The 22,551-nt window shown below is 37.5% G+C and overlaps 1 protein-coding gene across 12 annotated transcripts in view; it reads left to right on the top strand.

The window, feature by feature from the left end:
- LOC127979168 (B-cell receptor CD22) overlaps positions 1-22,551 on the top strand; it is a 72,999-nt gene that overhangs the window by 17,853 nt on the left and 32,595 nt on the right. The window contains exons 1-6 of one of the 12 annotated variants that reach the window (XM_052584404.1): positions 12,431-12,856; positions 13,221-13,279; positions 13,443-13,808; positions 13,949-14,272; positions 14,370-14,633; positions 20,653-20,916. In XM_052584404.1, the coding sequence (XP_052440364.1) occupies positions 13,231-13,279; positions 13,443-13,808; positions 13,949-14,272; positions 14,370-14,633; positions 20,653-20,916 (1,267 nt within the window). In that variant the 5' untranslated portion in view covers positions 12,431-12,856; positions 13,221-13,230. Of the gene's footprint in view, positions 1-2,003; positions 2,263-2,623; positions 2,683-2,845; positions 3,209-3,345; positions 3,393-12,430; positions 12,857-13,220; positions 13,280-13,442; positions 13,809-13,948; positions 14,273-14,369; positions 14,634-20,652; positions 20,917-22,551 lie in introns of those variants that run through there. The other 11 variants (XM_052584414.1, XM_052584433.1, XM_052584424.1 and 8 more) reach the window with 11 other exon arrangements.

The raw sequence follows: 22,551 nt of genomic DNA, 5'->3' as shown, positions 1-22,551 counted from the left end.
TCAGCCCCTATCCTGATCACCCCTGATCCATCACGTCAGTTTGTGGTGGAGGTCGATGCATCGGAGGTGGGGGTAGGGGCTGTGTTATCACAACATTCTCCCTCAGACGACAAGGTGCACCCATGCGCATTTTTCTCTTATCGATTATCCCCTGCCGAAAGCAATTATGATATTGGTAACCGAGAATTGTTGGCAGTCGAGATGGCATTGGAGGAATGGCGCTACTGGTTAGAAGGCTCAGGGGCTCCTTTTATAGTATGGACTGACCAATATAGTATGATAGAATATATTAGTACTGCTAAAAGGTTGAACTCCCGGGCAGGCTCGGTGGGCACTTTTTTTCGGACGTTTTGACTTTACTCTCTCGTACCGCCGGGTTCCAAGAACATCAAACCCCATTCTTTGTCATGTATTTTTGACCATTCCGAACGCCCATCTACTCCTGAGTGTATTTTACCTGAGACATTAGTGGTCTCCACACTCACATGGCCTTAGAAGTGGTAACGCCTCCGCCCGGGTGCCCACCGAATCGATTATTTGTGCCGGAGGGATTACGGTCCAACGTCATCCAGTGGGGCCATTGCTCTAATGTGGCTCTTCATCCAGAAGTTAACCGTACTAAATTCTTAGTCAAGCAACGATTCTGGTGGCCACTTATGGCTCGTGACATTCACAGGTTTGTTTTGGCTTGCTCTGTTTGTGCCACTGGTAAGACTTCCAATCGACCCCCTGATGGGTTACTTCAACCGCTGCCGGTCCCTTCGAGACCCTGGTCCCACAACGCACTAGATTTTATTCCCAACCTCCCGCCCTCCCAGGGCAACATGGTATTTTTGACCATGGTGGACCAGTTCTCGAAGGCAGCCCACTTCATTCCCTTTCCCAAATTACCCTCAGCCAAGGAGACAGTGTTGACCGTCGTAGATAACATCTTTCGTTTACATGGCCTCCCGATAGACATGGTTTCCGACAGGGGACCCCAATTTGTGTCCAAATTTTGGAGTGAGTTCTGTAGATTACTGGGAGCGACTGTAAGTCTGTCCTCAGGGTTTCATCCCCAGAGCAATGGTTAAAACGGAGAGAGCCAACCAAGACTTGGAAAGGGTGTTGCGATGTTTGGTTTCCAAGAATCCTTCCTCCTGGAGCCAACAACTGTCAATGGTGGACTACACCCACAATACATTACCAATATCAGCTACGGGCCTATCTCCGTTTGAGTGTAGTGTAGGTTACCAGCCACCTATTTATCCCAGTCTGGAATCCGAAGTCGCGGTCCCCTCCATTCACGCCTTTGTCCAGAGGTGTCACCGCACTTGGACTAGAGCCCGCGAGACTCTACTCCGAGTGGGGGCGCACACCAAGGCTAAAGCCGATCGCCACCGGTCTAGGCCTCTCGTAAACGTTGTGGGTCAAAAAGTGTGGCTTTCTACCAAGAACATTGCTCTCCGTTCTGTCTCTAATAAATTGGCTCCCAAATTTATTGGCCCATTCACTGTCACCAAGATCATTCAAGATCAGCCTACTTAATGCCCTGTCTTTCGTCTCTTGTTTGTCAGATCATTGTTCAAGGTCCTCCATGCTACTTGTCTGTGTTCCACCAGCTCTGCTTCATTGTGTCTTGTCCCTGTTCGGTTGCTTTTGGATTACCAGTCATCATCGCGGATTCCTCACCACCACCACCACCACCAGCGCACTCAATCACCTCCTCACCTGTCTGTGCTGCCATTGAGGTCCTTGCATCACCCACCATCATCCAGCAACTTTACTCATCTTAATAAATACCAATTACTCGCAACTGCTTCCTGTCCTTACTTTCAGCCATGACACTGTGGTCCAGGGTCACAAATATCTGATTTTGTAAGATGTGCTCTCTTTACACAGAGTGTATGTGAGGCGAAATCGAAAGTCAAAGTAAACAGCGCAAATATCAAAAACATTTAAATACACAACATCCTGAGCAGTTCCTGAGGTGCCAAAATTATACAATATTATAATGTTTAAAGGAATTGACACGTAAGCAATGGTCAGAGAAAACAGCAGAATACTGGACATTTTGGCGATTAAGAAATACCCGCCTGACGCAATTTTGTACGTCCAAAAAGAGGACATGTCTGGGGAAAAGAGGACATTACTGTTACTGAGTTCTAAAGGAGAAGTGATGAATCTCTAATATGAGCTAAATTGTGTCGTTTTCACACACAGTTCTCCCTCCGTTCAGTGTAGAAGCGTCAGCTTGAGCTCTGTCTTCAACTCTCTTCTCTGGTAAGACATTACACACAACACACTCAAACTCACACTTACTCCTGTAGCTTTCAGATTCTGAAACGTTAAGGTTTGAAACATGTTCAAGATAAGAATGACCTGTTTTTAAAATCTTTAGAAAGTGTTCTGTATTCTCATGTAAATAATAAATTCTGAAACTTAAATCTAGAAATAATGAGTTTATACCAAAACAGCTATAAATTCACACACAATAAAATATTATTTTCATCGTTTCAATCAACAATGTCCCTCACACACCTGTAGATGATCGATAGGTGCATAGGATAAACAATCTAAAACAGCTCCAACATTTTTTTTCATTCTATAAAATGTCTTCATTTGTTGTTTATTCTGCTGTAAGGTGAATGCAAATGATGGAAACATTGGTGACGTTCCTCCTCACTGGATCTCTGATACAAGGTCTCATTCTTAGATTATTCCTCTGTTTAACAAGATTAATTATTATTATGGAAGCACTTTCATGTGACCTTCATGAGATAAAGAGCAATAAGTTCTGCAGAAGTGTGTTCTGCTTGTATTCTCTGATCGTTTACTTCCTTCGATCTGTTTGTCTTTGTTTTAGGTGTTTTGTGTGGCTTTAATATTAAACTGCCGAATAAAGTAGAAGCTCTGCAAGGATCCTGTGTTTTCATCCCCTGCACATTTGATATTGAACAACAATATGAAGCTGACCTCACTGACAGTGCAAAGAGAATGTGGTTTAAAGTTGGAAGAAATATAGCTGTGTTTGACTCCAGCAGCCCCAACACTGGACAGTTAAAAGGAGAAATATTTGGCAATGCTACACAGAAAAACTGCACCACACGCTTCGATAATGTTGATCAGAGTCATGATGGGTCATATTACTTCAGAATCGTAACCAGTGGTATATTGAAACATAGCTACAAAGGACCTACATACTCTCAAGTTGAAATTGTCGTCTTAGGTGAGTGTCATATTGTTCATGCTGCTTCTATAGTGTGACTGGACATGAAAAAGAAATCTACTACTTGTACAATTTATACCTTCGTCACTGGATATGATAATCAACATTATCTTGTAATATCTTTGTCTATGTTTCAGGATCTCCCCCCAAACCTACAATGAGCATCTTTCCGGATCAGGAGGAGGTGATTGAGGGAAGTTCAGTGAGTCTGCGCTGCTCTACTAAGATCTTCTGTCCGTCTCGTTCACCATCTCTCACATGGAGCTCGTCTCTCATCGAGAGCGTCACAGGACGACAGTATCAGAGCCAAACTGAGCTTATCTCTGATCTGAACTTCACTGTTTCTCAGCGTCATCACAGAGTCACTTTCACCTGCACTGCAACACACCAGATACAGAAGCAGATCACAGCACAGCGCTCCCGTCTGCTACGCGTTCAGTGTAAGACAGGAATTATTTCAATCTGTGCTGAATGATCATCTATAATTAGCCCTGTAAATCATAAAGTAATCACTTGAAAGATTTTATCCTCCACTAGATGCACCTAAAAACACATCTGTGAGGATAAATCCAGCTGGTTTAGTTCTGGAGGGTCGTTCAGTGACTCTGATCTGCAGCAGTGATGCAAACCCACCAGCAGTGAACTACACCTGGTACAGAGACACTGAGAGACCTCTGAATCCAGTTCAGACCGGACCAAACCTGACCATCAACAACCCCGACCCGACACACAGCGGACGATACTACTGTACAGCTGAGAACAAACATGGCACACAGACCTCATCAGTGCTGCTGGACGTCCAGTGTGAGTGTTATGAGTCTTTACTCATACAAATATTCTAAATATTTAAAGTCAATTGTTTCACACAGTGTAGCATTACCAACCTTTATACTGCATATAATAGATTGTAAAATATGACTATATATTTTGCCTGTCTACATTTTTTTCTGTTCTTTTAGATGCTCCTAAAAACACATCTGTGAGGATAAATCCAGCTGGTTTAGTTCTGGAGGGTCGTTCAGTGACTCTGATCTGCAGCAGTGATGCAAACCCACCAGCAGTGAACTACACCTGGTACAGAGAGACAGGGTCTCAGTTTGAGCTCCTCCAGACTGGATATAATCACACCTACATTGTGACAAACCCTACACACGGAGCATGGTATGGCTGTAAAGCTCAAAACCAGCATGGCCACTGCAATGCTACAATTCAGCTGGATGTTCAGTGTGAGTAAAAACACAGACCGCAAATTAATTTAATTTATTAAACTTGATTCCTGATCTGATTCCTGATAACAAATACTGTGACTATAGTACAATAACAGTCATCTGTGCACAGACTGTGAAAACAAAAAAAAGAAAAGCTGTGAAATGGCTGTAGCACTGTGACAAACATCTTCATTTACAGAAAATGCATCTGGGAAGAAAGAAGGAGATTTAGTTCCCCTTTTGTAAATGATTTTGTTACAGAGCAATAGTTAAATGTACTACAGCATTTTGAAATGCAAGGTTTTTATATAAATCCTTTTTGAAACTGCACTTAAACCAGTGAAATTACAAGAAACAGTCAGCAGCTCTTCTATAAAGGCAATGCAGTGATCAAACACTTGGGGTCCGAGTCAATCTTATTTTCTGTGGCAACCGACAGCATTAGATGCAGAACATTGAAGGGATATTTCACCCAAACAATTAAAATCACCAAATGATTTTCTCACCCTCGAGCTATCCTAGGTTTATATGACTTTTTTCTTTCAGACGAATAAAATCAGAATCTAATCAGACTTCCAATCTTTATAATGGCAGTGAATGGGTGTTATTTTTCAATATTCCAAAAGGAGTCAAATTAAGTGCATCCATCCATCATAAAAAGTGCCTCACACAGATCCAGGGGGTGAATAAAAGCCTCCTGTAGTGAAGTGATGTGTTTTTGTAAGAAAAATCTAAATTGAAAAAATGTTATACACAGTAATCTCTAGTTTCTGCTAACTGTCGTAAGCACATTCACAATAACACCATTCCAGTGGATGACGTAGGACGTAGTGTAAGGTTTCTTTTTAGGTTAATTATATCAATTAAAGACTTTTTATAACCGAGTACTACTGTAGTCAGAAGAGTAAAACAAGTTCTTCATCACAATAATGTCACTTTCACCAGTGTGGTGTTTTGTAGACAGAACTAACCGTAGCTTAATAATTGTGGCCTGTTCCTCTTTTCTACTTTAGTACATTTTTAGCTTGATGGTATGTTTTTTTCTTCTGTTTTTGTCATGAAAACATTTGTATTCATCATCAGTGAACTAAACTTAAATTGATGGAACTAACCCTGACTTAATAACTGTGGCTTGTTCCTCTTTTCTACTTTAGCAAACCATTAACTCAAGGTTATGTTTTTGGTTTATTTTTGTCATGAACACATTCGTAATCCATCTACAGAGAACCAAACTTAAATTTACAGAATAAATATTTAAATATACCAACTTACTGAAATACTAAAATATATTTAGTTGTTTCCTTATAATATACTGACAACCACCATAAAACACTGAATTATAAATTAAATAAAATTTAAATAAATAAGATGAATTGTATTTTTCCACTTCTAAAAACTGTATATTTAACAGTAATTTACTTTAAAATTACATTAAATGTCCTGTTTGATTTATTATTTTTTCACAGTAAGGGACTTACTGTGTTTTTAACATGATATTTTTAATGTTTTTTCATTCAAATTCTGAACATGTTTTACACTGTAGAGACCATCAAGATCTTCTGTATCATAACAATTATTATCTCTTTCAGTTGCACCCAATATCTCCATCTCTTGCAGTCGAAGCAGTGTAACGGAGTGTGTGTGTGAGGCTCATGGGAATCCCTGTCCTACACTAGAGTGGCGTCTGTCTGGACGTGTGCTCACTAACTCTACAGAAACCTCCATCAGTGAGGAGACGTTAGGAAGCACAGGAGTGAAGAGTGTCCTGAACATCCATCAGTCCCTCACAGACACGGACGTCCTGCAGTGTTTCAGCACAAACAAATACAGCAGCGCCAGTCAACAGTTTCAGTTCGTCCCACTGCCACAAGACACACGTGAGGAACACAACAACATCTTCATCTGATCAACAAGAAAGATCACAAATGATATCTTTATCCATATGAAAAAGATGTAGCTTAATTGTACTGAAGAAACCACTTGAGATAATAAATTATTAATGACACTTTTAAAAGTTCAATATATTATAATGCCAATGTCACATCTGAGATCTCCTGAACTATGAAAGACCAACCTCTGAGCAACAAAACACTGTTTTGCAGGTTTCCATCATCCGTCGTTGCTGCTCGGAGCTGCTGTCGGAGCCTCAGTGATGATGATCGCTTGCTTCGTGATGCTCTGCTACGAACGGTGGGAATAATTACAAACCTGGTGTAATATATGATGAGATAAAGGCATATATATACATATATATATATATATATATATATATATATATATATATATATATATATTAGTGGTGGGCATAGATACATTTTTTTAATCTAGATTAATCTCACTGTGATCTTGAAATTAATCTAGATTAATCAGAATATGTGTGTTACCCAAATAAAATTGACAAACTATTTTTTTCCTCAATGTTTACTTTCACTTAAGAAATAACTGACATTTTTTTCAAGCATAATTTCCAAGGTGGATATTTTGACATATTTTGTATGTATTTGTCGGCACAAGAGCAAAAATAAGCAAATTCGATGTTCAAGTGTTTTGAGACGCCTTTCTCTTTGCAGAAGAGAGCTCGGTTCAGTGTCGCTGTCCGTGATACGCGACTCTCGATCTCTCTCCAAACCGAACCGAACACAGCGCGCGAGTTACTTTGTTCAGCTTTCCACGTCTTGTGTTTGGATGCTAGGCAGTGGCGTAAAAACATGTGAAAAAGATAAGCTTTAGTGACGATGCCAGGCAGTGGCCTGTCAACTGTCCTGAGCATCTTTTTAGGCTGACCTCAGCCAGTCGGTTATATAAAATATCAAGGTGAAATTCATCATAGCTCGCCTAGACCCAGCTCCCAACCCAACTTTGAGAATAGATTAACGGCTATATTAATTTTATTGCGCAATAACAGTCTCGCGTTAACGCAGCACGTTAACACCGATAACGGCCCACCACATATATATATATACATATACGTTACAGATATTTTTTTCAGCTATTGTAAATGTTTTCTAAAGGATAAAGCATGAAACAGTTATTATAATAAAAATACTTTTTAAAACAAATAAATCTTAATAAAATAATTATACTAATAGTTATAAGCACTGACAAATTGAACTAAAATGAATAAAAAAACTAATTTAAACTAATAAAGATTACAAAAACACAACAAATTACCAGAACTAAAGTGAAATAGTATAAGATAAAATAATATTTTTTTTGTAATTTTGTGTATATTAAGTTCTATTGATATTTAGTGTCTCGTGAGTTTCTATTTCAAATCTGAAGGAGATACCATGAAAAATGAGATTCCTTCAAATATTTTTCTGAGACTATGTCTAGTCCCCCCACCCCCCAAATATATATAAAAAAGTATTTACCAACTGTAAAAGGGATACTTTATCCAAAAATGAAAATTTTATGTTTGTCTGTTTACCCCCAGGGCATCCAAGATGTAGGTGACTTTGTTTCTTTAGTAAAACACAAACCAAGATTTTTAACTCAAACCATTGCAGTCTGTCAGTCATATAATGGAAATAGATGGGAATCACGGCTTTGAGAGTAAAAAAAAAAAGAAAAACATGCACAAACACAGCCAAATTGAACACTGCAGCTTGTGACGATACATTGATGAGTAAAGCCACAAAACGATCAGTCTGTGCAGGAAACTGAACAGTATTTATATCGTCACAATATCCGAACTGTCCTTGGCACGTTCTCAGCAACCAGGGCTTGATGTGTCTTCTTCTTCTTCTTGCTTTATGGTGGATTGCAGTCTTATACATGTATTACTGCCACCTATCTGTCAAATGGACCATTGACACTCTATCTACAATCTCAATTACGTGTGTCAATGGTCCATTTGACAGATAGCTGGCGGTAATACATTGTCATACAAAAGACCTGCAAAGTGAAGAAAATAAAATAGATTAAATAAAATAGATTACTTTCCTGCAAAGTTCTTTTTAAAAAAATTTTTTAAAAGAACTCTGACTGGATTCATCAGAAAGAAGAAAGTCATATACTACTAGGATGTTTCAGGGGTGAGTAAAACGGCCTAATTTTCATTTTTGGGTGTACTAACCCCTTTAAAATAAGTTAAATTGTTGCTTCAGAAACTTGCTGAAATCAAATACAGACTTGAGACTTTAGAAATGGTTTTGGTTGTAGTTTAAGTTAACTATAATAATCCTCTAACATTAATTGTTCCGATGAGACTGATGAGGATTTGTAATACTTACTGAGATTATATTAGAAGCATACTTTTTTTGATAATATGAAAACATGTTTTTCAGAAGAAGGAAAGAAAAACCTTCAGAAACCAGACAAGACACATCTGGATTCATTCTGACTCAAACAGTGAGTTATTCATTCTCAAAGACATTACAGGCAGTCGTTCAGCAGATCTTCACTCATTTTGCCGTTTCTTCTCCATCAGGCCGTTTCTCTGGATAATGACAGTGAGTCTGTTTACACCAATAAAGGCATGCTGTCATCCACCGCACCGAGTGCACCTGAATCTCTTCATTATTCCTCCATTTACTTCTCAAACGCTGACCCGCCGTCAGGAGAGATCATGGGCCTTGCCTCGTTGACCAGTGAATACGCTGTGGTCCGACACTGTCCTGCAGGAGACACAGACACAAAGAACAACACCTCAACATCTGAGACAGAGCCCAAAAAAACACACATGACAGCAAAGATCACAGACACGTCCTCACCGGCATCAGAAGACGTGATTTATGAAAACACGAGCCATCGCTACAGACAGAAGGAAGAGCTGGTCAGCGCAGATGATGCTGAAAAACCAGACTGAACCAAAACCTTTGAATCTTTGAGCAACAATTTAAGAGATCCTTCATCTAAAAATAACAATTACAAACCTACAGAACTTTCTTTCATCTGCGGAACATAGAAGAAGTTATTTTAAGTGTTTATTCCTCATCGTTTTAACAGGAAATCGATAGATCGCCCTAAAAGGAAAATTTACTGTTAATGTACTCACCCTCAGGACGTAAACGATGAAAATTACTTTATTCTTCAGTAGAATAGTAAAGAATTTTCTTGGCAATTCATAAAATGCAAATCAGCATCTACAGTCACTCTGAAAGGCAAAAAAAAAAAAGCAAAAAAGTTATTATGAAGCGAAACGATCTGAAGAAGCTGAACATTATTTACAACAGTATCACCTGTAATCCAGTCCAGCATGGTTTATTTTTTAATATTAATTTTACTATACACCTATCACTTTTATTTTCTGAAAAATGAATAGCCTACAATCTCTAATAATAATAATAATAATAATAATAATTGAATAAGTCTATTTAAATGATACACCAAGATAAAAACTAAACTGAAACTGATATAAAAGCAGGCGTGAGGAACTCTCAGTCTGATGTGTGTGGAAGAAAAGTGTTTTATTTAATTGTTTGATTAAATGACTTACAGATTGTGTTGCTTTTAATTCCACTCCCAGAGTCATCAGACTTCCTTCGAAAAACTCTCTGTGTCTATAATAGATAACAAATGAGGGGAAAAAGAGAAATCTGGGATAAAATTGACAGATTTTGAGGTTTGAGAATGACATTGTGCCTATAGTTCTGAATAGTTTAGAGTGACCATATCATAGTGTTTCAAAAAGAGGAAAGTAGGGGGCGGAGTTTGTGGGCGGGGCTTCGTCTAACAGTTCAGGTAGCATGTTTTTTGTTTGTTTTCTTATTTAGATTTAAAAAAAAGAAAAAGAAAACAAGTAGAAAGAAAAGAAAAATAAAAGTTAATGCAAGTGCTAGAGAGTCATTTTTAAATAAAAATAAAACAAGTTAAAAAAAAACAGAAAGAATAGATAATGCAAGTGATATTATTTACAATAAAGTGTAATTTTTTACAATAAATAAAAAGAAAATAAGAAATAATAGAGAAAGAATAGAGAATGCTATTGTTGGAGGCTCTTCTTTCTTTATAAATAAAAAGTAGTTAGAAATAGAAAAGATAATACAAATGTTAAAGGGAAGTTTTAAGAATAACTTCCCTCTAACTATTAGAATAGAGAGTGCTAGGGTCAAATGAAGAGGACAGAGATGTGCTTTCAGCCGTTTCTTGAAAATATTAAGGACTCAGCTGCTTGGATTGAGTTGGGCAGGTCATTCCACCAGGAGGGAACAGTTAATGTAGAAGTCCATGAAAGTTTTATCATAGATGCTAAATGTTTCAATAAAAGCATTTCAGTCAAATGTAATTTATGCAATATTTTCAGACCTTTAACCCATTTTGAAAGCCTTAGTGATCTGAAACAAAGAAACGACAACCAGAAGGTGCACAGTAATATGCTCATGCTTATAATGGGGAAGGAGGGAGGGCTGTGAGGCATTTGAGCATACTTACTGAGCAGTAGTGCCACGTATATATGTCCTGTGTCTAATTGGAGAATGGAAGTGATTGGAGCAGCCTATGACTCCGTGGCCTGACTGAACTAATGCTGCCCTCGAAAATTGGGAAAATCAACCCATGGCAACAGGTTAAAAGTAGCCAAATTCTGAGGAAAAGACACAGACTTGGCAACCCTGCATCCAACAAGAGCTGCAGGAGTCAGATCTGACTGATCACAGTTTGAGAATAAAGAGAGATGAATAGAATATTTGCTGCTCAACAGATCCTGAGCTCACTGACAGATGTGACCCTGCACCACAAACCAGTCTTTAGTCACTTGGGTATATTTTTAGCAATAGCAAACAATAATAAAAAAAAAAAGATAGATTTTTATTTTATGCCAAAAATCATTAGGATATTAAGTCAAGATCATGTTCCATGAAAATATTTTGTAAATGTCCTACAGTAAATATATCACAACGTAATTTTTTATTAGTAATAATATGCATTGCACTTCATTTGGACGACTTTAATAAAAGCTCCATATAAAATATTCTATATTTTCAGAAAGTTATATCTCAGTCAGATATTGTCCTATCCTAACATTCATCAAGGGAAGCTTATTTATTCAGCTTATAGATGATGTATAAATCTCAATTTCTAAGAAAATACCCTTATGACTGGTTTTGTGGTCCAGGGTCACAAATATCTGATTTTGTAAGATGTGCTCTCTTTTGTGTAATTGCGAAATAGAAAGTGAAAGTAAACAGCGCAAATATAAAAAACATTTAAATACACGGCATCCTGAGCAGATCCTGATGCGCCAAAATTATACAATATTAGCATGTTTAAAGGAATTAACACGAAAGCAATGGTCAGAGAAAACAGCCGAAACTTGGACATTTTGGCGATTAAGAAATACCCACCTGATGCAATTTTGTAGGTCCAAAAAGAGGACATGTCTGGGGAAAAGAGGACGTATGGTCACCCTCTAGTTCTAGTTTAGTGAAGGAATAAACATAATGCATATAAATCTCACAAGTAAACATTTGTCGCAATCTCACAGATAAATAGGCCTATTTGCGCTTTTGGAAATCAAACAGAAAAAATGTTGGTAAAATATCACCTTTTTTTCAAGTTTCAAGATTTTTACACAGCATGAAATGTAAATTCAATTCTGTTTTAAAATATTTTATTTTCTAAATATTATTTCACTATTTCTATATCTAAGCAGATAAAATACCAGTTTGGTGTCCTCTGGTGGTGAGTGTTTCTTGTTGTAATCACAGGAACTGATGTGCAGTTTCCATCTGCTCCACTAGAGACAGAAGAGACTTCACTTTCAGATCATTGACAACATGAAAACACTTTCAGTTTCAGTTCAGATATTACAGATGACAGCTCTGTCACAGACTCTTCATATTACAAAACAAAACACAATTATTTATTGCCTCTATGCTGAATCTGTCAAATGTTTAAATGTAAATGTTTACAGTATCACACTTACTGTACAGGAATAATTCAATACTGTAGAAGTGAGCAGCTCGTATTGCTGACTTTAGACACAGACACCTTACAAACAGACAGCAGTGATCTGCTGAAATCTCTCCTGCTTTCAGCTTCTGTCAGTATCTTGGGCAAGAAAACCTTCCTTATTTGAAGTAAACTGTTAAACTGAATTCAGAACATGAGAAATATAACCGTAACACAATGTTGTTATACAGTATAATATCTCGAAGTAGTAAGAAATGCAAAAGATGAGAAGACAAAAAGCATGTCTCCTGCACAAGGTTTTTAATTTTTAATGTGATTCAACATGTATGACTGTATGGAGAATTATTATCAACATGAACACTGGATCTCACATGATTTGTTTCCATCAGATATAAAGAAATGTGTTGAATATTCAGCTGCAGACTGATTTGCATATTTCTCAGCCTGGCTACTGTTACTGAGTTCTGTCTAAAGGAGAAGTGGTGAATCTCTAATATGAGCTAAATTGTGTCGTTTTCACACACAGTTCTCCCTCCGTTCAGTGTAGAAGCGTCAGCTTGAGCTCTGTCTTCAACTCTCTTCTCTGGTAAGACATTTACACACAACACACTCAAACTCACACTCACTCCTGTAGCTTTCAGATTCTGAAACGTTAAGATTTAAAACATTTAAGATAAGAATGACCTGTTTTTAAAATCTTTAGTAGTGTTCTGTATTCTCATGTAAATATCTATGAATAAAAAAAACTTTAATCTATAATGAGTTTATACCAAAACAGCTATACATTCATACACAATAAAATATTATTTTCATCGTATCAATCAACAATGTCCCTCACACACCTGTAGATGATCGATAGGTGCATAGGATACACAATCAAAAACAGCTCCAACATTTCTGCTTTTTTCATTCTATAAAATGTCTTCATTTGTTGTTTCTTCTGCTGTAAGGTGAATGTAAATGATGGAAACATTGGTGACGTTCCTCCTCACTGGATCTCTGATACAAGGTCTCATTCTTAGATTATTCCTCTGTTTAACAAGATTAATTATTATTATGAAAGCACTTTCATGTGATCTTCATGAGATAAAGAGCAATAAGTTCTGCAGAAGTGTGTTCTGCTTGTATTCTCTGATCGTTTACTTCCTTCGATCTGTTTGTCTTTGTTTTAGGTGTTTTGTGTGGCTTTAATATCAATCTGCCGAATAAAGTAGAAGCTCTGAACGGATCCTGTGTTTTCATCCCCTGCACATTTGATATTGAACAACAATATGAAGCTGACCTCACTGACAGTGCAAAGAGATTGTGGTTTAAAGTCAGAAACCCTCACGTTATAGTGTTTGACTCCAGCAGCCCCAACACTGGACAGTTAAAAGGAGAAATATTTGGCACTGCTACACAGAAAAACTGCACCACACGCTTCGATAATGTTGATCAGAGACATAATGGGTCATATTACTTCAGAATCGAAACCAGTGGTAAATTGAAATATAACTACAGAGGACCTATATACTCTCCAGTTAAAATTGTCGTCTTAGGTGAGTGTCATATTGTTCATGCTGCTTCTATAGTGTGACTGGACATGAAAAAGACATCTACTGTACATTATATATCTTTATTATTTGATATATTAATCGATATGATCTGGTAATATTTGATGTCTCTGTCTGTGTTTCAGGATCTCCACCCAAACCTACACTGATTGTCTTTAAGGATCAGCAGAAGGTGATGAAGAAGAAGGTGGAGGTGATTGAGGGAAGTTCAGTGAGTCTGCGCTGCTCTACTAAGATCTTCTGTCCGTCTCGTCCATCATCTCTCACATGGAGCTCGTCTCTCATCGAGAGCGTCACAGGACGACAGTATCAGAGCCAAACTGAGCTCATCTCTGATCTGAACTTCACTGTTTCTCACCGTCATCACAGAGTCACTTTCACCTGCACTGCAACACACCAGATACAGCAGCAGAACACAACACAAGAGTCTCGTCTGCTACACGTTCAGTGTAAGACAGGAATTATATCAATCTGTGCTAAATGATCATCTATAATTAATGCTGTAAATCATAAAGTAATCACTTGAAAGATTTTCTCCTCCACTAGATGCTCCTAAAAACACATCTGTGAGGATAAATCCAGCTGGTTTAGTTCTGGAGGGTCGTTCAGTGACTCTGATCTGCAGCAGTGATGCAAACCCAGCAGTGAACTACACCTGGTACAGAGACACTGAGAGACCTCTGAATCCAGTTCAGACCGGACCAAACCTGACTATCAACAACACCGACCCGACACACAGCGGACGATACTACTGTACAGCTGAGAACAAACACGGCACACAGACCTCATCAGTGCTGCTGGACGTCCAGTGTGAGTGTTACGAGTCTTTACTAACTTTTACATTTAATTTACACACACACACACATTTTAAAATCTGGAATCTGAGGTAGCAAAAAAACTAAATACTGAGAAACTCTCCTTTAAAGTTGTCCAAATGAATTCTTAGCGATGCATATTACTAATACAAAATGTAATTTTGATATATGTAAAGTAGTAAATTTACAAAATATCTTCATGGAACATGTTTTTTACTTAATATCCTAATGAATTTTGGTATAAAAGAAAAATCTATCATTTTTTTACCCATACAATGTTTTTTGGCCATTGCTACAAATATATCACAGTGACTTAAGACTGCCTTTGTGCTCCAAGTTCGTTCACACACACATATACATAAAACATTTATATATGTGAGTATGTGCGCACTGAACAAAATTATTTTTATTTTATTGCCCCAATTTTTCATGAGCTGAACTCAAAGATCTAAGACTTTTTCTATGTACACAAAAGGCCTATTTCCCTCAAATATTGTTCACAAATCTGTCTAAATCTGTGTTAGAGAGCACTTAACTCCTTTGCTGAGTGTGGCGGCGGAGGCGTGGTTCAGCGAGGTCTGCGACGGGAGAGAGAGTGAGGAGACGAGCGGTGGTAAGTGGCTCAAGTGAGAAACAAGTAACACCTGCTTCTCGTTGCAGTGATTGGCGTGGGGAATCGGCATTTAAGCCGCCCGCGAACTGGCAGAGAGAGAGAGAGCTGAGGACTCATGGGAGAAAGCAGCAGACGTGCGGGAGAGACCGTAAACCAGAATAGTGTTCAGTGAACGTGATTGATGCACATGTGGCGCAAGTTTTGTTTTCTTTTTGAGCTAATAAATATTCCCACGAGCCTCAGAACGCCGACTCCGTTCTCCTTCCTTCTCAGTTGATCTTGAGCTTAATATCTCTACACCGAGATAATCCATCCACTTCACAGGTGTGGCATATCAAGATGATGATTAGACAGCATGATTATTGCACTGGTGTGCCTTAGGCTGGACACAGTAAAAGACCAATCTAAAATGTCCAGTTTTATCACACAGCACAATGCAACAGATGTCGCAAGTTTTGAGGGAGCATGCTGACTGCAGGAATCTTCACCAGAGCTGTTGCCCATGAATTAAATGTTCATTTCTCTACCATAAGCCGTCTCCAAATGGTTTCAGAGAATTTGGCAGTATATCCAACCGGCCTCACAACCGCAGACCACGTGTAACCACACCAGCCCAGGACCTCCACATCCAGCATCTTCACCTCCAAGATCGTCTGAGACCAGGCACCTGGACAACTGTTGCAACAATCAGTTTGCATAACCTAAGGCACACCAGTGCAATAATCAGGCTGTCTAATCATCATCTTGATACAGTATGTCACACCTGAGAGGAGGATGGATTATCTCGGCGAAGAAGAAGTGCTCACTAACACAGATTTAGACAGATTTGTGAATGATATTTGAGACAAATAGGCCTTTTGTGTAGAAAAAGTCTTAGATCTTTGAGTTAAGCTCATGAAAAATGAGGGCAAAAAAAAAAAAGTGTATAATTTTGTTCAGTATAGCACCTATGTATACATTGGGGAAGTCGTAGCCTAACGGTTAGGCGGGAATTGTGGGTGGGGGGAGTGCATGTACAGTTCTCTCTCCACCTTCAATACCACGACTTAGGTGCCCTTGAGCAAGGCATCGAACCCCCAACTGCTCCCCGGGCGCCGCAGCATAAATGGCTGCCCACTGCTCCGGGTGTGTGCTCACAGTGTGTGTGCATTTCGAATGGGTTAAATGCAGAGCACGAATTCTGAGTATGGGTCACCATACTTGGCTGAATGTCACGTCACTTTCACTTTCACACATTAAATTACTTCAAGCACGAATTAATGGAGACGTTGAACAGTGTTCGTATCTCTCCTTCACGTGCTGCACTATTTACCACCTGTGACTGTCACAGGATTGCGCTCATGCTCAATTCATCTTACTGACACATTTTTTGAGCAGTTGATGTGTGATCTCTCTTCAGTATTCGTGCCTAGTAATGTTAAAGTGAAGCAGTTTTACTTTTCTGTAGTTTTTCAATGGCTCTAGATCACACCGATGACATGAGCAGTCCAAGGCTGTGCATTTATTGCATGAACAGAGCAAAAAATTTAAGTGTCTAAATTATACACAAAGTTGCATTGAATGATAAATGTGTTTTAACAATGTCGTTAAACTGAATGTACAAAGGGAAGTGATTAAACTAACCACAGCATTAACATCAACCTTGAAATAAGAGTGTGAGGTTTATCTGATAATCAGATGCATAGAGTTTGTTGCATAGAGTTATTCTTCATTTGTGGTGGCAAGAAGTGTCCCTTTACTTTACAACAGTTGAAATAAACTTTAAATTCCAATAAATCAATGTAAAATATTATTAAATGTAAATCATCAAATTTTTATATTTTGTAGGGTAAACACAATTTGCGCTGTGTTAATAGTATTTTTGTTTTAAAATACATATTTAAATGAGTTTGAGTGATTGCACTGGTATCAAAATATGCCATACCTCAGATAGCTATCATGGAGTGTAATTGCAACAATATAAATAAAAACATATTTTGTTTTATTTAGGAGAAATATTGTCTCCCTCAAATTCATGTCTGTGGTGTTAGAACAATGGATGTCGCCCCTATAATAAAAGGGAGAATTCTATTTGAACTACTTCCTGTGTGTAAAGGTCATTGCAGATGCTGGTTGATCTGAGAGCTGCATGGGGAGTTCAGTCTTTCTTATAAATTTTCTAAAAGTTAGCTCAATTTCTGATAATTTCAAGTGCCATACTTTATTAGTGTCTGTGGTGTAATGCTGATAACTTGTAGATGTGACATATTTCAATACAAATTTTGATAAGTACATAATTATTAACATTTCCAAAATGTCCCCAGATCTTAAAATCATCATGATCTCTATTTCAGAAAAGTCTGGGTTTGGGCGGATTTGTCTGTGGTGTTCTGTGTTTCCTGGTAACAACACAGACTCTATAGTAACTTGCAATATGAAGACTGTGGTGTTACTTCAAAATGTATCTGAAATTTCTTTCCTTCAGAACCATTTTATCTTATAATTTAATGTTTTTAGACTGTAAAATGTTTTAATATTTTAGAATAAAGACTATAAAGGTACCGCAGACCATTTTTCCTTTCTCCTTAAACATTTCTTTTAAAAACTGAAATTAAAATGATTAGTGAAACTGAATCCTTAAAGTAACTTATTAATTATTACTAGGGATGCACCGAAATTTCGGCCACCGAAAATTTTCGGCCGAAAATGGCCTTTTCGGTTTTCGGCCGATAGACTTTTATCACCGAAACAACACGGCCGAAATGTTGTGATGACGCAAACAGAAACCGCGACCTGCACGTGCACCTGCATAGCGCAGACCACGAGCTCCACGCGATATTCACTTAACACCAGTGAGAACATTCTCTCTCTTCTTACACCTTTATTCGCAGCACTAAAGCGTCTCCTAACAAAGAGATTAAGACGGACCACGAAGTAAAAACAAAGAAAAGTACAGTCTTATAGAGTCTGTTAGCACACGTCTCACTGAGATCTTTTCGGATCCTCTGCACTTCATCGCGAATGTGCTTGATCCGCGTTATAAAGACCATTACTTGGATGCGGAAATAAGGCAGCGCGCACGAGAAATGACCCAGGCCGCGCTGGATGCGGAGAACCCGCGTGGAGACGGAGAAGCGCCAAGCGCAGGAGACAGATCAGAGCGCAGAAAAGACTGGTCTCTGCACCAGATGAGTGGCATGCACCATCGGTGTCTGATATGTTCAGTGGAATTCTGCAAGAAAGTGCCTCAAGTAATAAGAATACGTTGGCTATTTTGTTCTTAGGCTACTATACACACACACACACACACACACAAACATATATACATACATAATATCAGATTGTAGCCATATTTATGCTAGATTTTCTGCTAGATTTCTGCTTTAATTTGATAAAAATGTTTATTTATGCCCTGGCCCTATTTAAATACACTCTCTCAAATATTTCTCAAATGTCAGGCAGATGACAAGCTCAACTGCTCAACAGCTAGATGGTTATCTGTCTGAAGTCCCCATCCCCAGAAGTGATAACAGTCTTGCCTACTGGAGAAGTAATGCACTTTCTAGTCCTACATAGAAAAATTTCAAATGCACTTCACCTAAATGCACTTTGTTTTTATGAGAGAACTGTTCATTTTAAAACCTTTCTGCAGGCCAGTAGGCCTGTACATTATTATTAAATATACACGAGTGGGATACATTTTTAGTTTGAATTTTATTTTCTACTGTGCATTGTTGCAATGTGCTTAATAAATATTTGCATCATTTGTAATTATGTATTTTTATGTTTTTTTTTTTTTAAATAAGTTATGTAATTGTAATTATTTCTGAAACTTTAATATTAATTTATGCAATTGCAATGTCTTAATTTTAGTAAAGTTAGTACACGGTCATAGCAATAAATGCAACGGTACTAATAATTGGCATATTTTCTTTCGGTGTTTCGGTTTTCGGCCTTGGTTTTCTCTTTTTCGGTTTTCGGTTTCGGTGAATCCCTAGAAGGTTGCATATCCCTGCTCATTTCAGAACAAAACAAAATTTTACTTTAAATATTGGTAACACCATAGACACAATTGGTCTTCGCCAGTGTTTGATTGAAATCATCTGAAAATCAAAATGTTCTTATGCTTCTATTTTAATTGATATAGAATATTAAACTAATTTTAAATGCTTAGCAATACATTATATTAAAAACAAACAAGCATTTTTACAAATTCTGCCTCTCATTTTCCATCCCAATTGAGGAACGACCCTACTATAGCAAACTGACATCAGTCTTGTTTTCTTTCAGAATAGTCATTCGCCGATGGAGAGGGAAAGTTAAATACTATAGCATTTTATTTAATGAAAATGAAATAGATGTTTTCTCACTGAAAGAGAAGTAATCTTGCGCTCATAGACGTGCCAGATATCTGCAGCTAATCTGAATAAAAAGCAGAATGAACTGATTTAACGTTAAGGAGTGTGTCAGATACTTAGCCTAATCAACACAGGTGGACCATAATCAAGTAATCAATCCCATAGTATAAATATCGCTGACTTACCTCTATCCATTGGCGGTTTATCAGCATCCCTCCTCCACCCCATCTCCTCACTTTGAGTTCACTTTATAAATAGACGGGGAAGGGGGGGTACTCTAGGTTCGGGCAATTCCCCAGACAGCATGCCAAATACGCATACCATACCTCAGCTAATTATATGTAAGCGTGAACTCGTGAAATACAATTTATTAATGATGCAGGGCTAATTGACATATGATTTATTACAGTACAGAAACTATAAAGTAAATTTTATAAGTTATTCTGTGCAGAAAATTTTAATAATTGTTTGTAGTACGTATATAAAATAATCATAAATTGCCACTAGGAAAAAAATAATGACGAAATGCACCTGGTGTAATAAAAATTTAGCTTATACTTAATTCTTTTTAAGCTCTTTTTTAAAATCTTGGCTTACATTAATTTCTTCATATGCTATAGCATCATTAAGCTAACATCTAACAAATGGACAAAAGTGTTTTTTTTTTCTTTCTGTAACCTATTATTCTCTAAACATTAAGGCTGCTGTGTAATTTGCCCCTTGACTAAGCAGTTAAAAAATCCTGTGAATGCACTTAAAGAACGCAGAATCAAACTGTTAAACGAATCAAACTGAATTGAATCATGAATTGAATTGAATCGTTATGAATTTCCAAAAATTGTGCTTGAATCGAATTGAAAACCTATGAATCATGAATCGAATCTTTTCACTGTCTACCCAAAGATTCACAGCCCTAATTACAAGTCTTTATTCATACAAATATTAAAAAAATTTAAGTCACTTGTTTTGCACAGTGAAGCATTACCAACCTCTATACTGCATATAACAGATTGTAAAATATGACTATATATTGTGTCTGGCTACATTCTTTTCTATTCATTTAGATGCTCCTAAAAACACATCTGTGAGGATAAATCCAGCTGGTTTAGTTCTGGAGGGTCGTTCAGTGACTCTGATCTGCAGAAGTGATGCAAACCCAGCAGTGAACTACACCTGGTACAGAGACACTGAGAGACCTCTGAATCCAGTTCAGACCGGACCAAACCTGACCATCAACAACACCGACCCGACACACAGCGGACGATACTACTGTACAGCTGAGAACAAACACGGCACACAGAACTCATCAGTGCTGCTGGACGTCCAGTGTGAGTATTGAAGGGGACATCAGATGCAAAAAAATTTTTTGCATATAAATGTGTCTTAGTAGTGTGAGGAAACATCCACCCTAAATTCATGTCCACCCTCCTACAGTTCTACGCTGTCTGCAATTTTTCTCCACAATCAAGCAGCTGTAGAGATAGCAATGTTTCATGAGCAATACAGGTGTTTTGTACCTGAATTTAAAAGTGCACATAAGAGTCTTCAATTGAATCTGATAAACTTAATCTGATCCTTGATAACATAAATACAGTGAATATAGTGCCATTACAACAGTAACTGCAGCAAACACATAACAATGCTCTAGACAGCACTGAATGTAAAGTGTATAGTTTATAGTGAAGATAAATGTAAATTGCAATGCAAACAGAGATAATCATCTTTTAAAATTCTGGATGTTTAATGCCTACAAAAGAAGAGAAGATAAGAAGAAGAGAGAGAAGAAGAAGAGAAAACTAGGGGTGCACGTAAAAGTCTGTGCATATATTAATCACGAATCTTCATTAATGCTTGCACAGGTTCTGAGCGATCCTGTCCATTAATATCCTCTGCCTCAATCAGGCTTAAATTAATAAGCAATATAGAGGACATCATTGTTTACAATATAACCAGAGCATATTCTGAGCTTGAGGGGCGGGACGTTCAGATGCGCTCGAGGCGGTTTAGCCAATCACAACACACTGAGCCAGCTGACCAATCTCAGCCCATCGAGTATTTCTGAGGGAGGGGCTTTATTATAGGAAATAAATTGAGGTGTTTGTCAGAGAAGGGACATATCGGTGTGGAATAATTTAAAGTATATGAAAAATAATGCGTAAAAAAAACAAAAAAAAACTGAAGGATGAACACGTTAGACTACACCCCACAAACACAATCAATCCTAGATAAAAAAAAACTTTAAAGTTACAATATAGCATTTTGAAATGCACGATTTTGATATAAATTCTTTATAAAACTGCACTTAAACAATGAAATTGCAATCAGCAACTCTTCTGTAAAGCCAATGCAGTGATCAAACTCTGGGGAATGAGTCAATGTAATGCAAATATGTTCATAAATAATTTTAGTCATGACAACTTAATTATAATTTAATTTGTACCATAAACAAATCAGTATTATTGTGTTAACAGCTCAAAATAATAAAAATAAATTTGCACATAAAATGAAAATTGCCCTTGTTCCAAACCGGCATGACTTAGTTTTCTGAGAAAGATATTTTGAGAAATGTCTCGGTATCTTTTCATTCATACAATGGAAGTCAATTGGGTCCAAAGTTGTTCCCAACATTCTTCAAAATATCTTTTTGAAATAAAGTCATAAAGGTTTGGTGAGTAAATTACAGAATATACATTTTTGGGTGAAGACTTTTTATAACCGAGTACTACTGTAGTCAGAAGAGTAAAATGAGTTCTTCAGCACAATAATGTCACTTTCACCAGTGTGGTGTTTTGTAGACAGAACTAACCCTAACTTAATCATTCTGGCTTGTTCTTCTTTTCTACTTTAGCAAACTATTAGCTTACAGCCAGAAAGACCATGAGCAGTAATCATCTTGACATTAAATAAGAGAGAAAGACAAAAGTTAGTTGTTTCCTTAACAGTCCTCTTTGTTGTCTTTAAAT

The sequence above is a fragment of the Carassius gibelio genome, chromosome A4 (genome assembly GCF_023724105.1).
Source record: "Carassius gibelio isolate Cgi1373 ecotype wild population from Czech Republic chromosome A4, carGib1.2-hapl.c, whole genome shotgun sequence".
NCBI classification, from domain to species: Eukaryota; Metazoa; Chordata; class Actinopteri; order Cypriniformes; family Cyprinidae; genus Carassius; species Carassius gibelio.
This window is presented reverse-complemented; position numbering and strand designations above follow the sequence as displayed.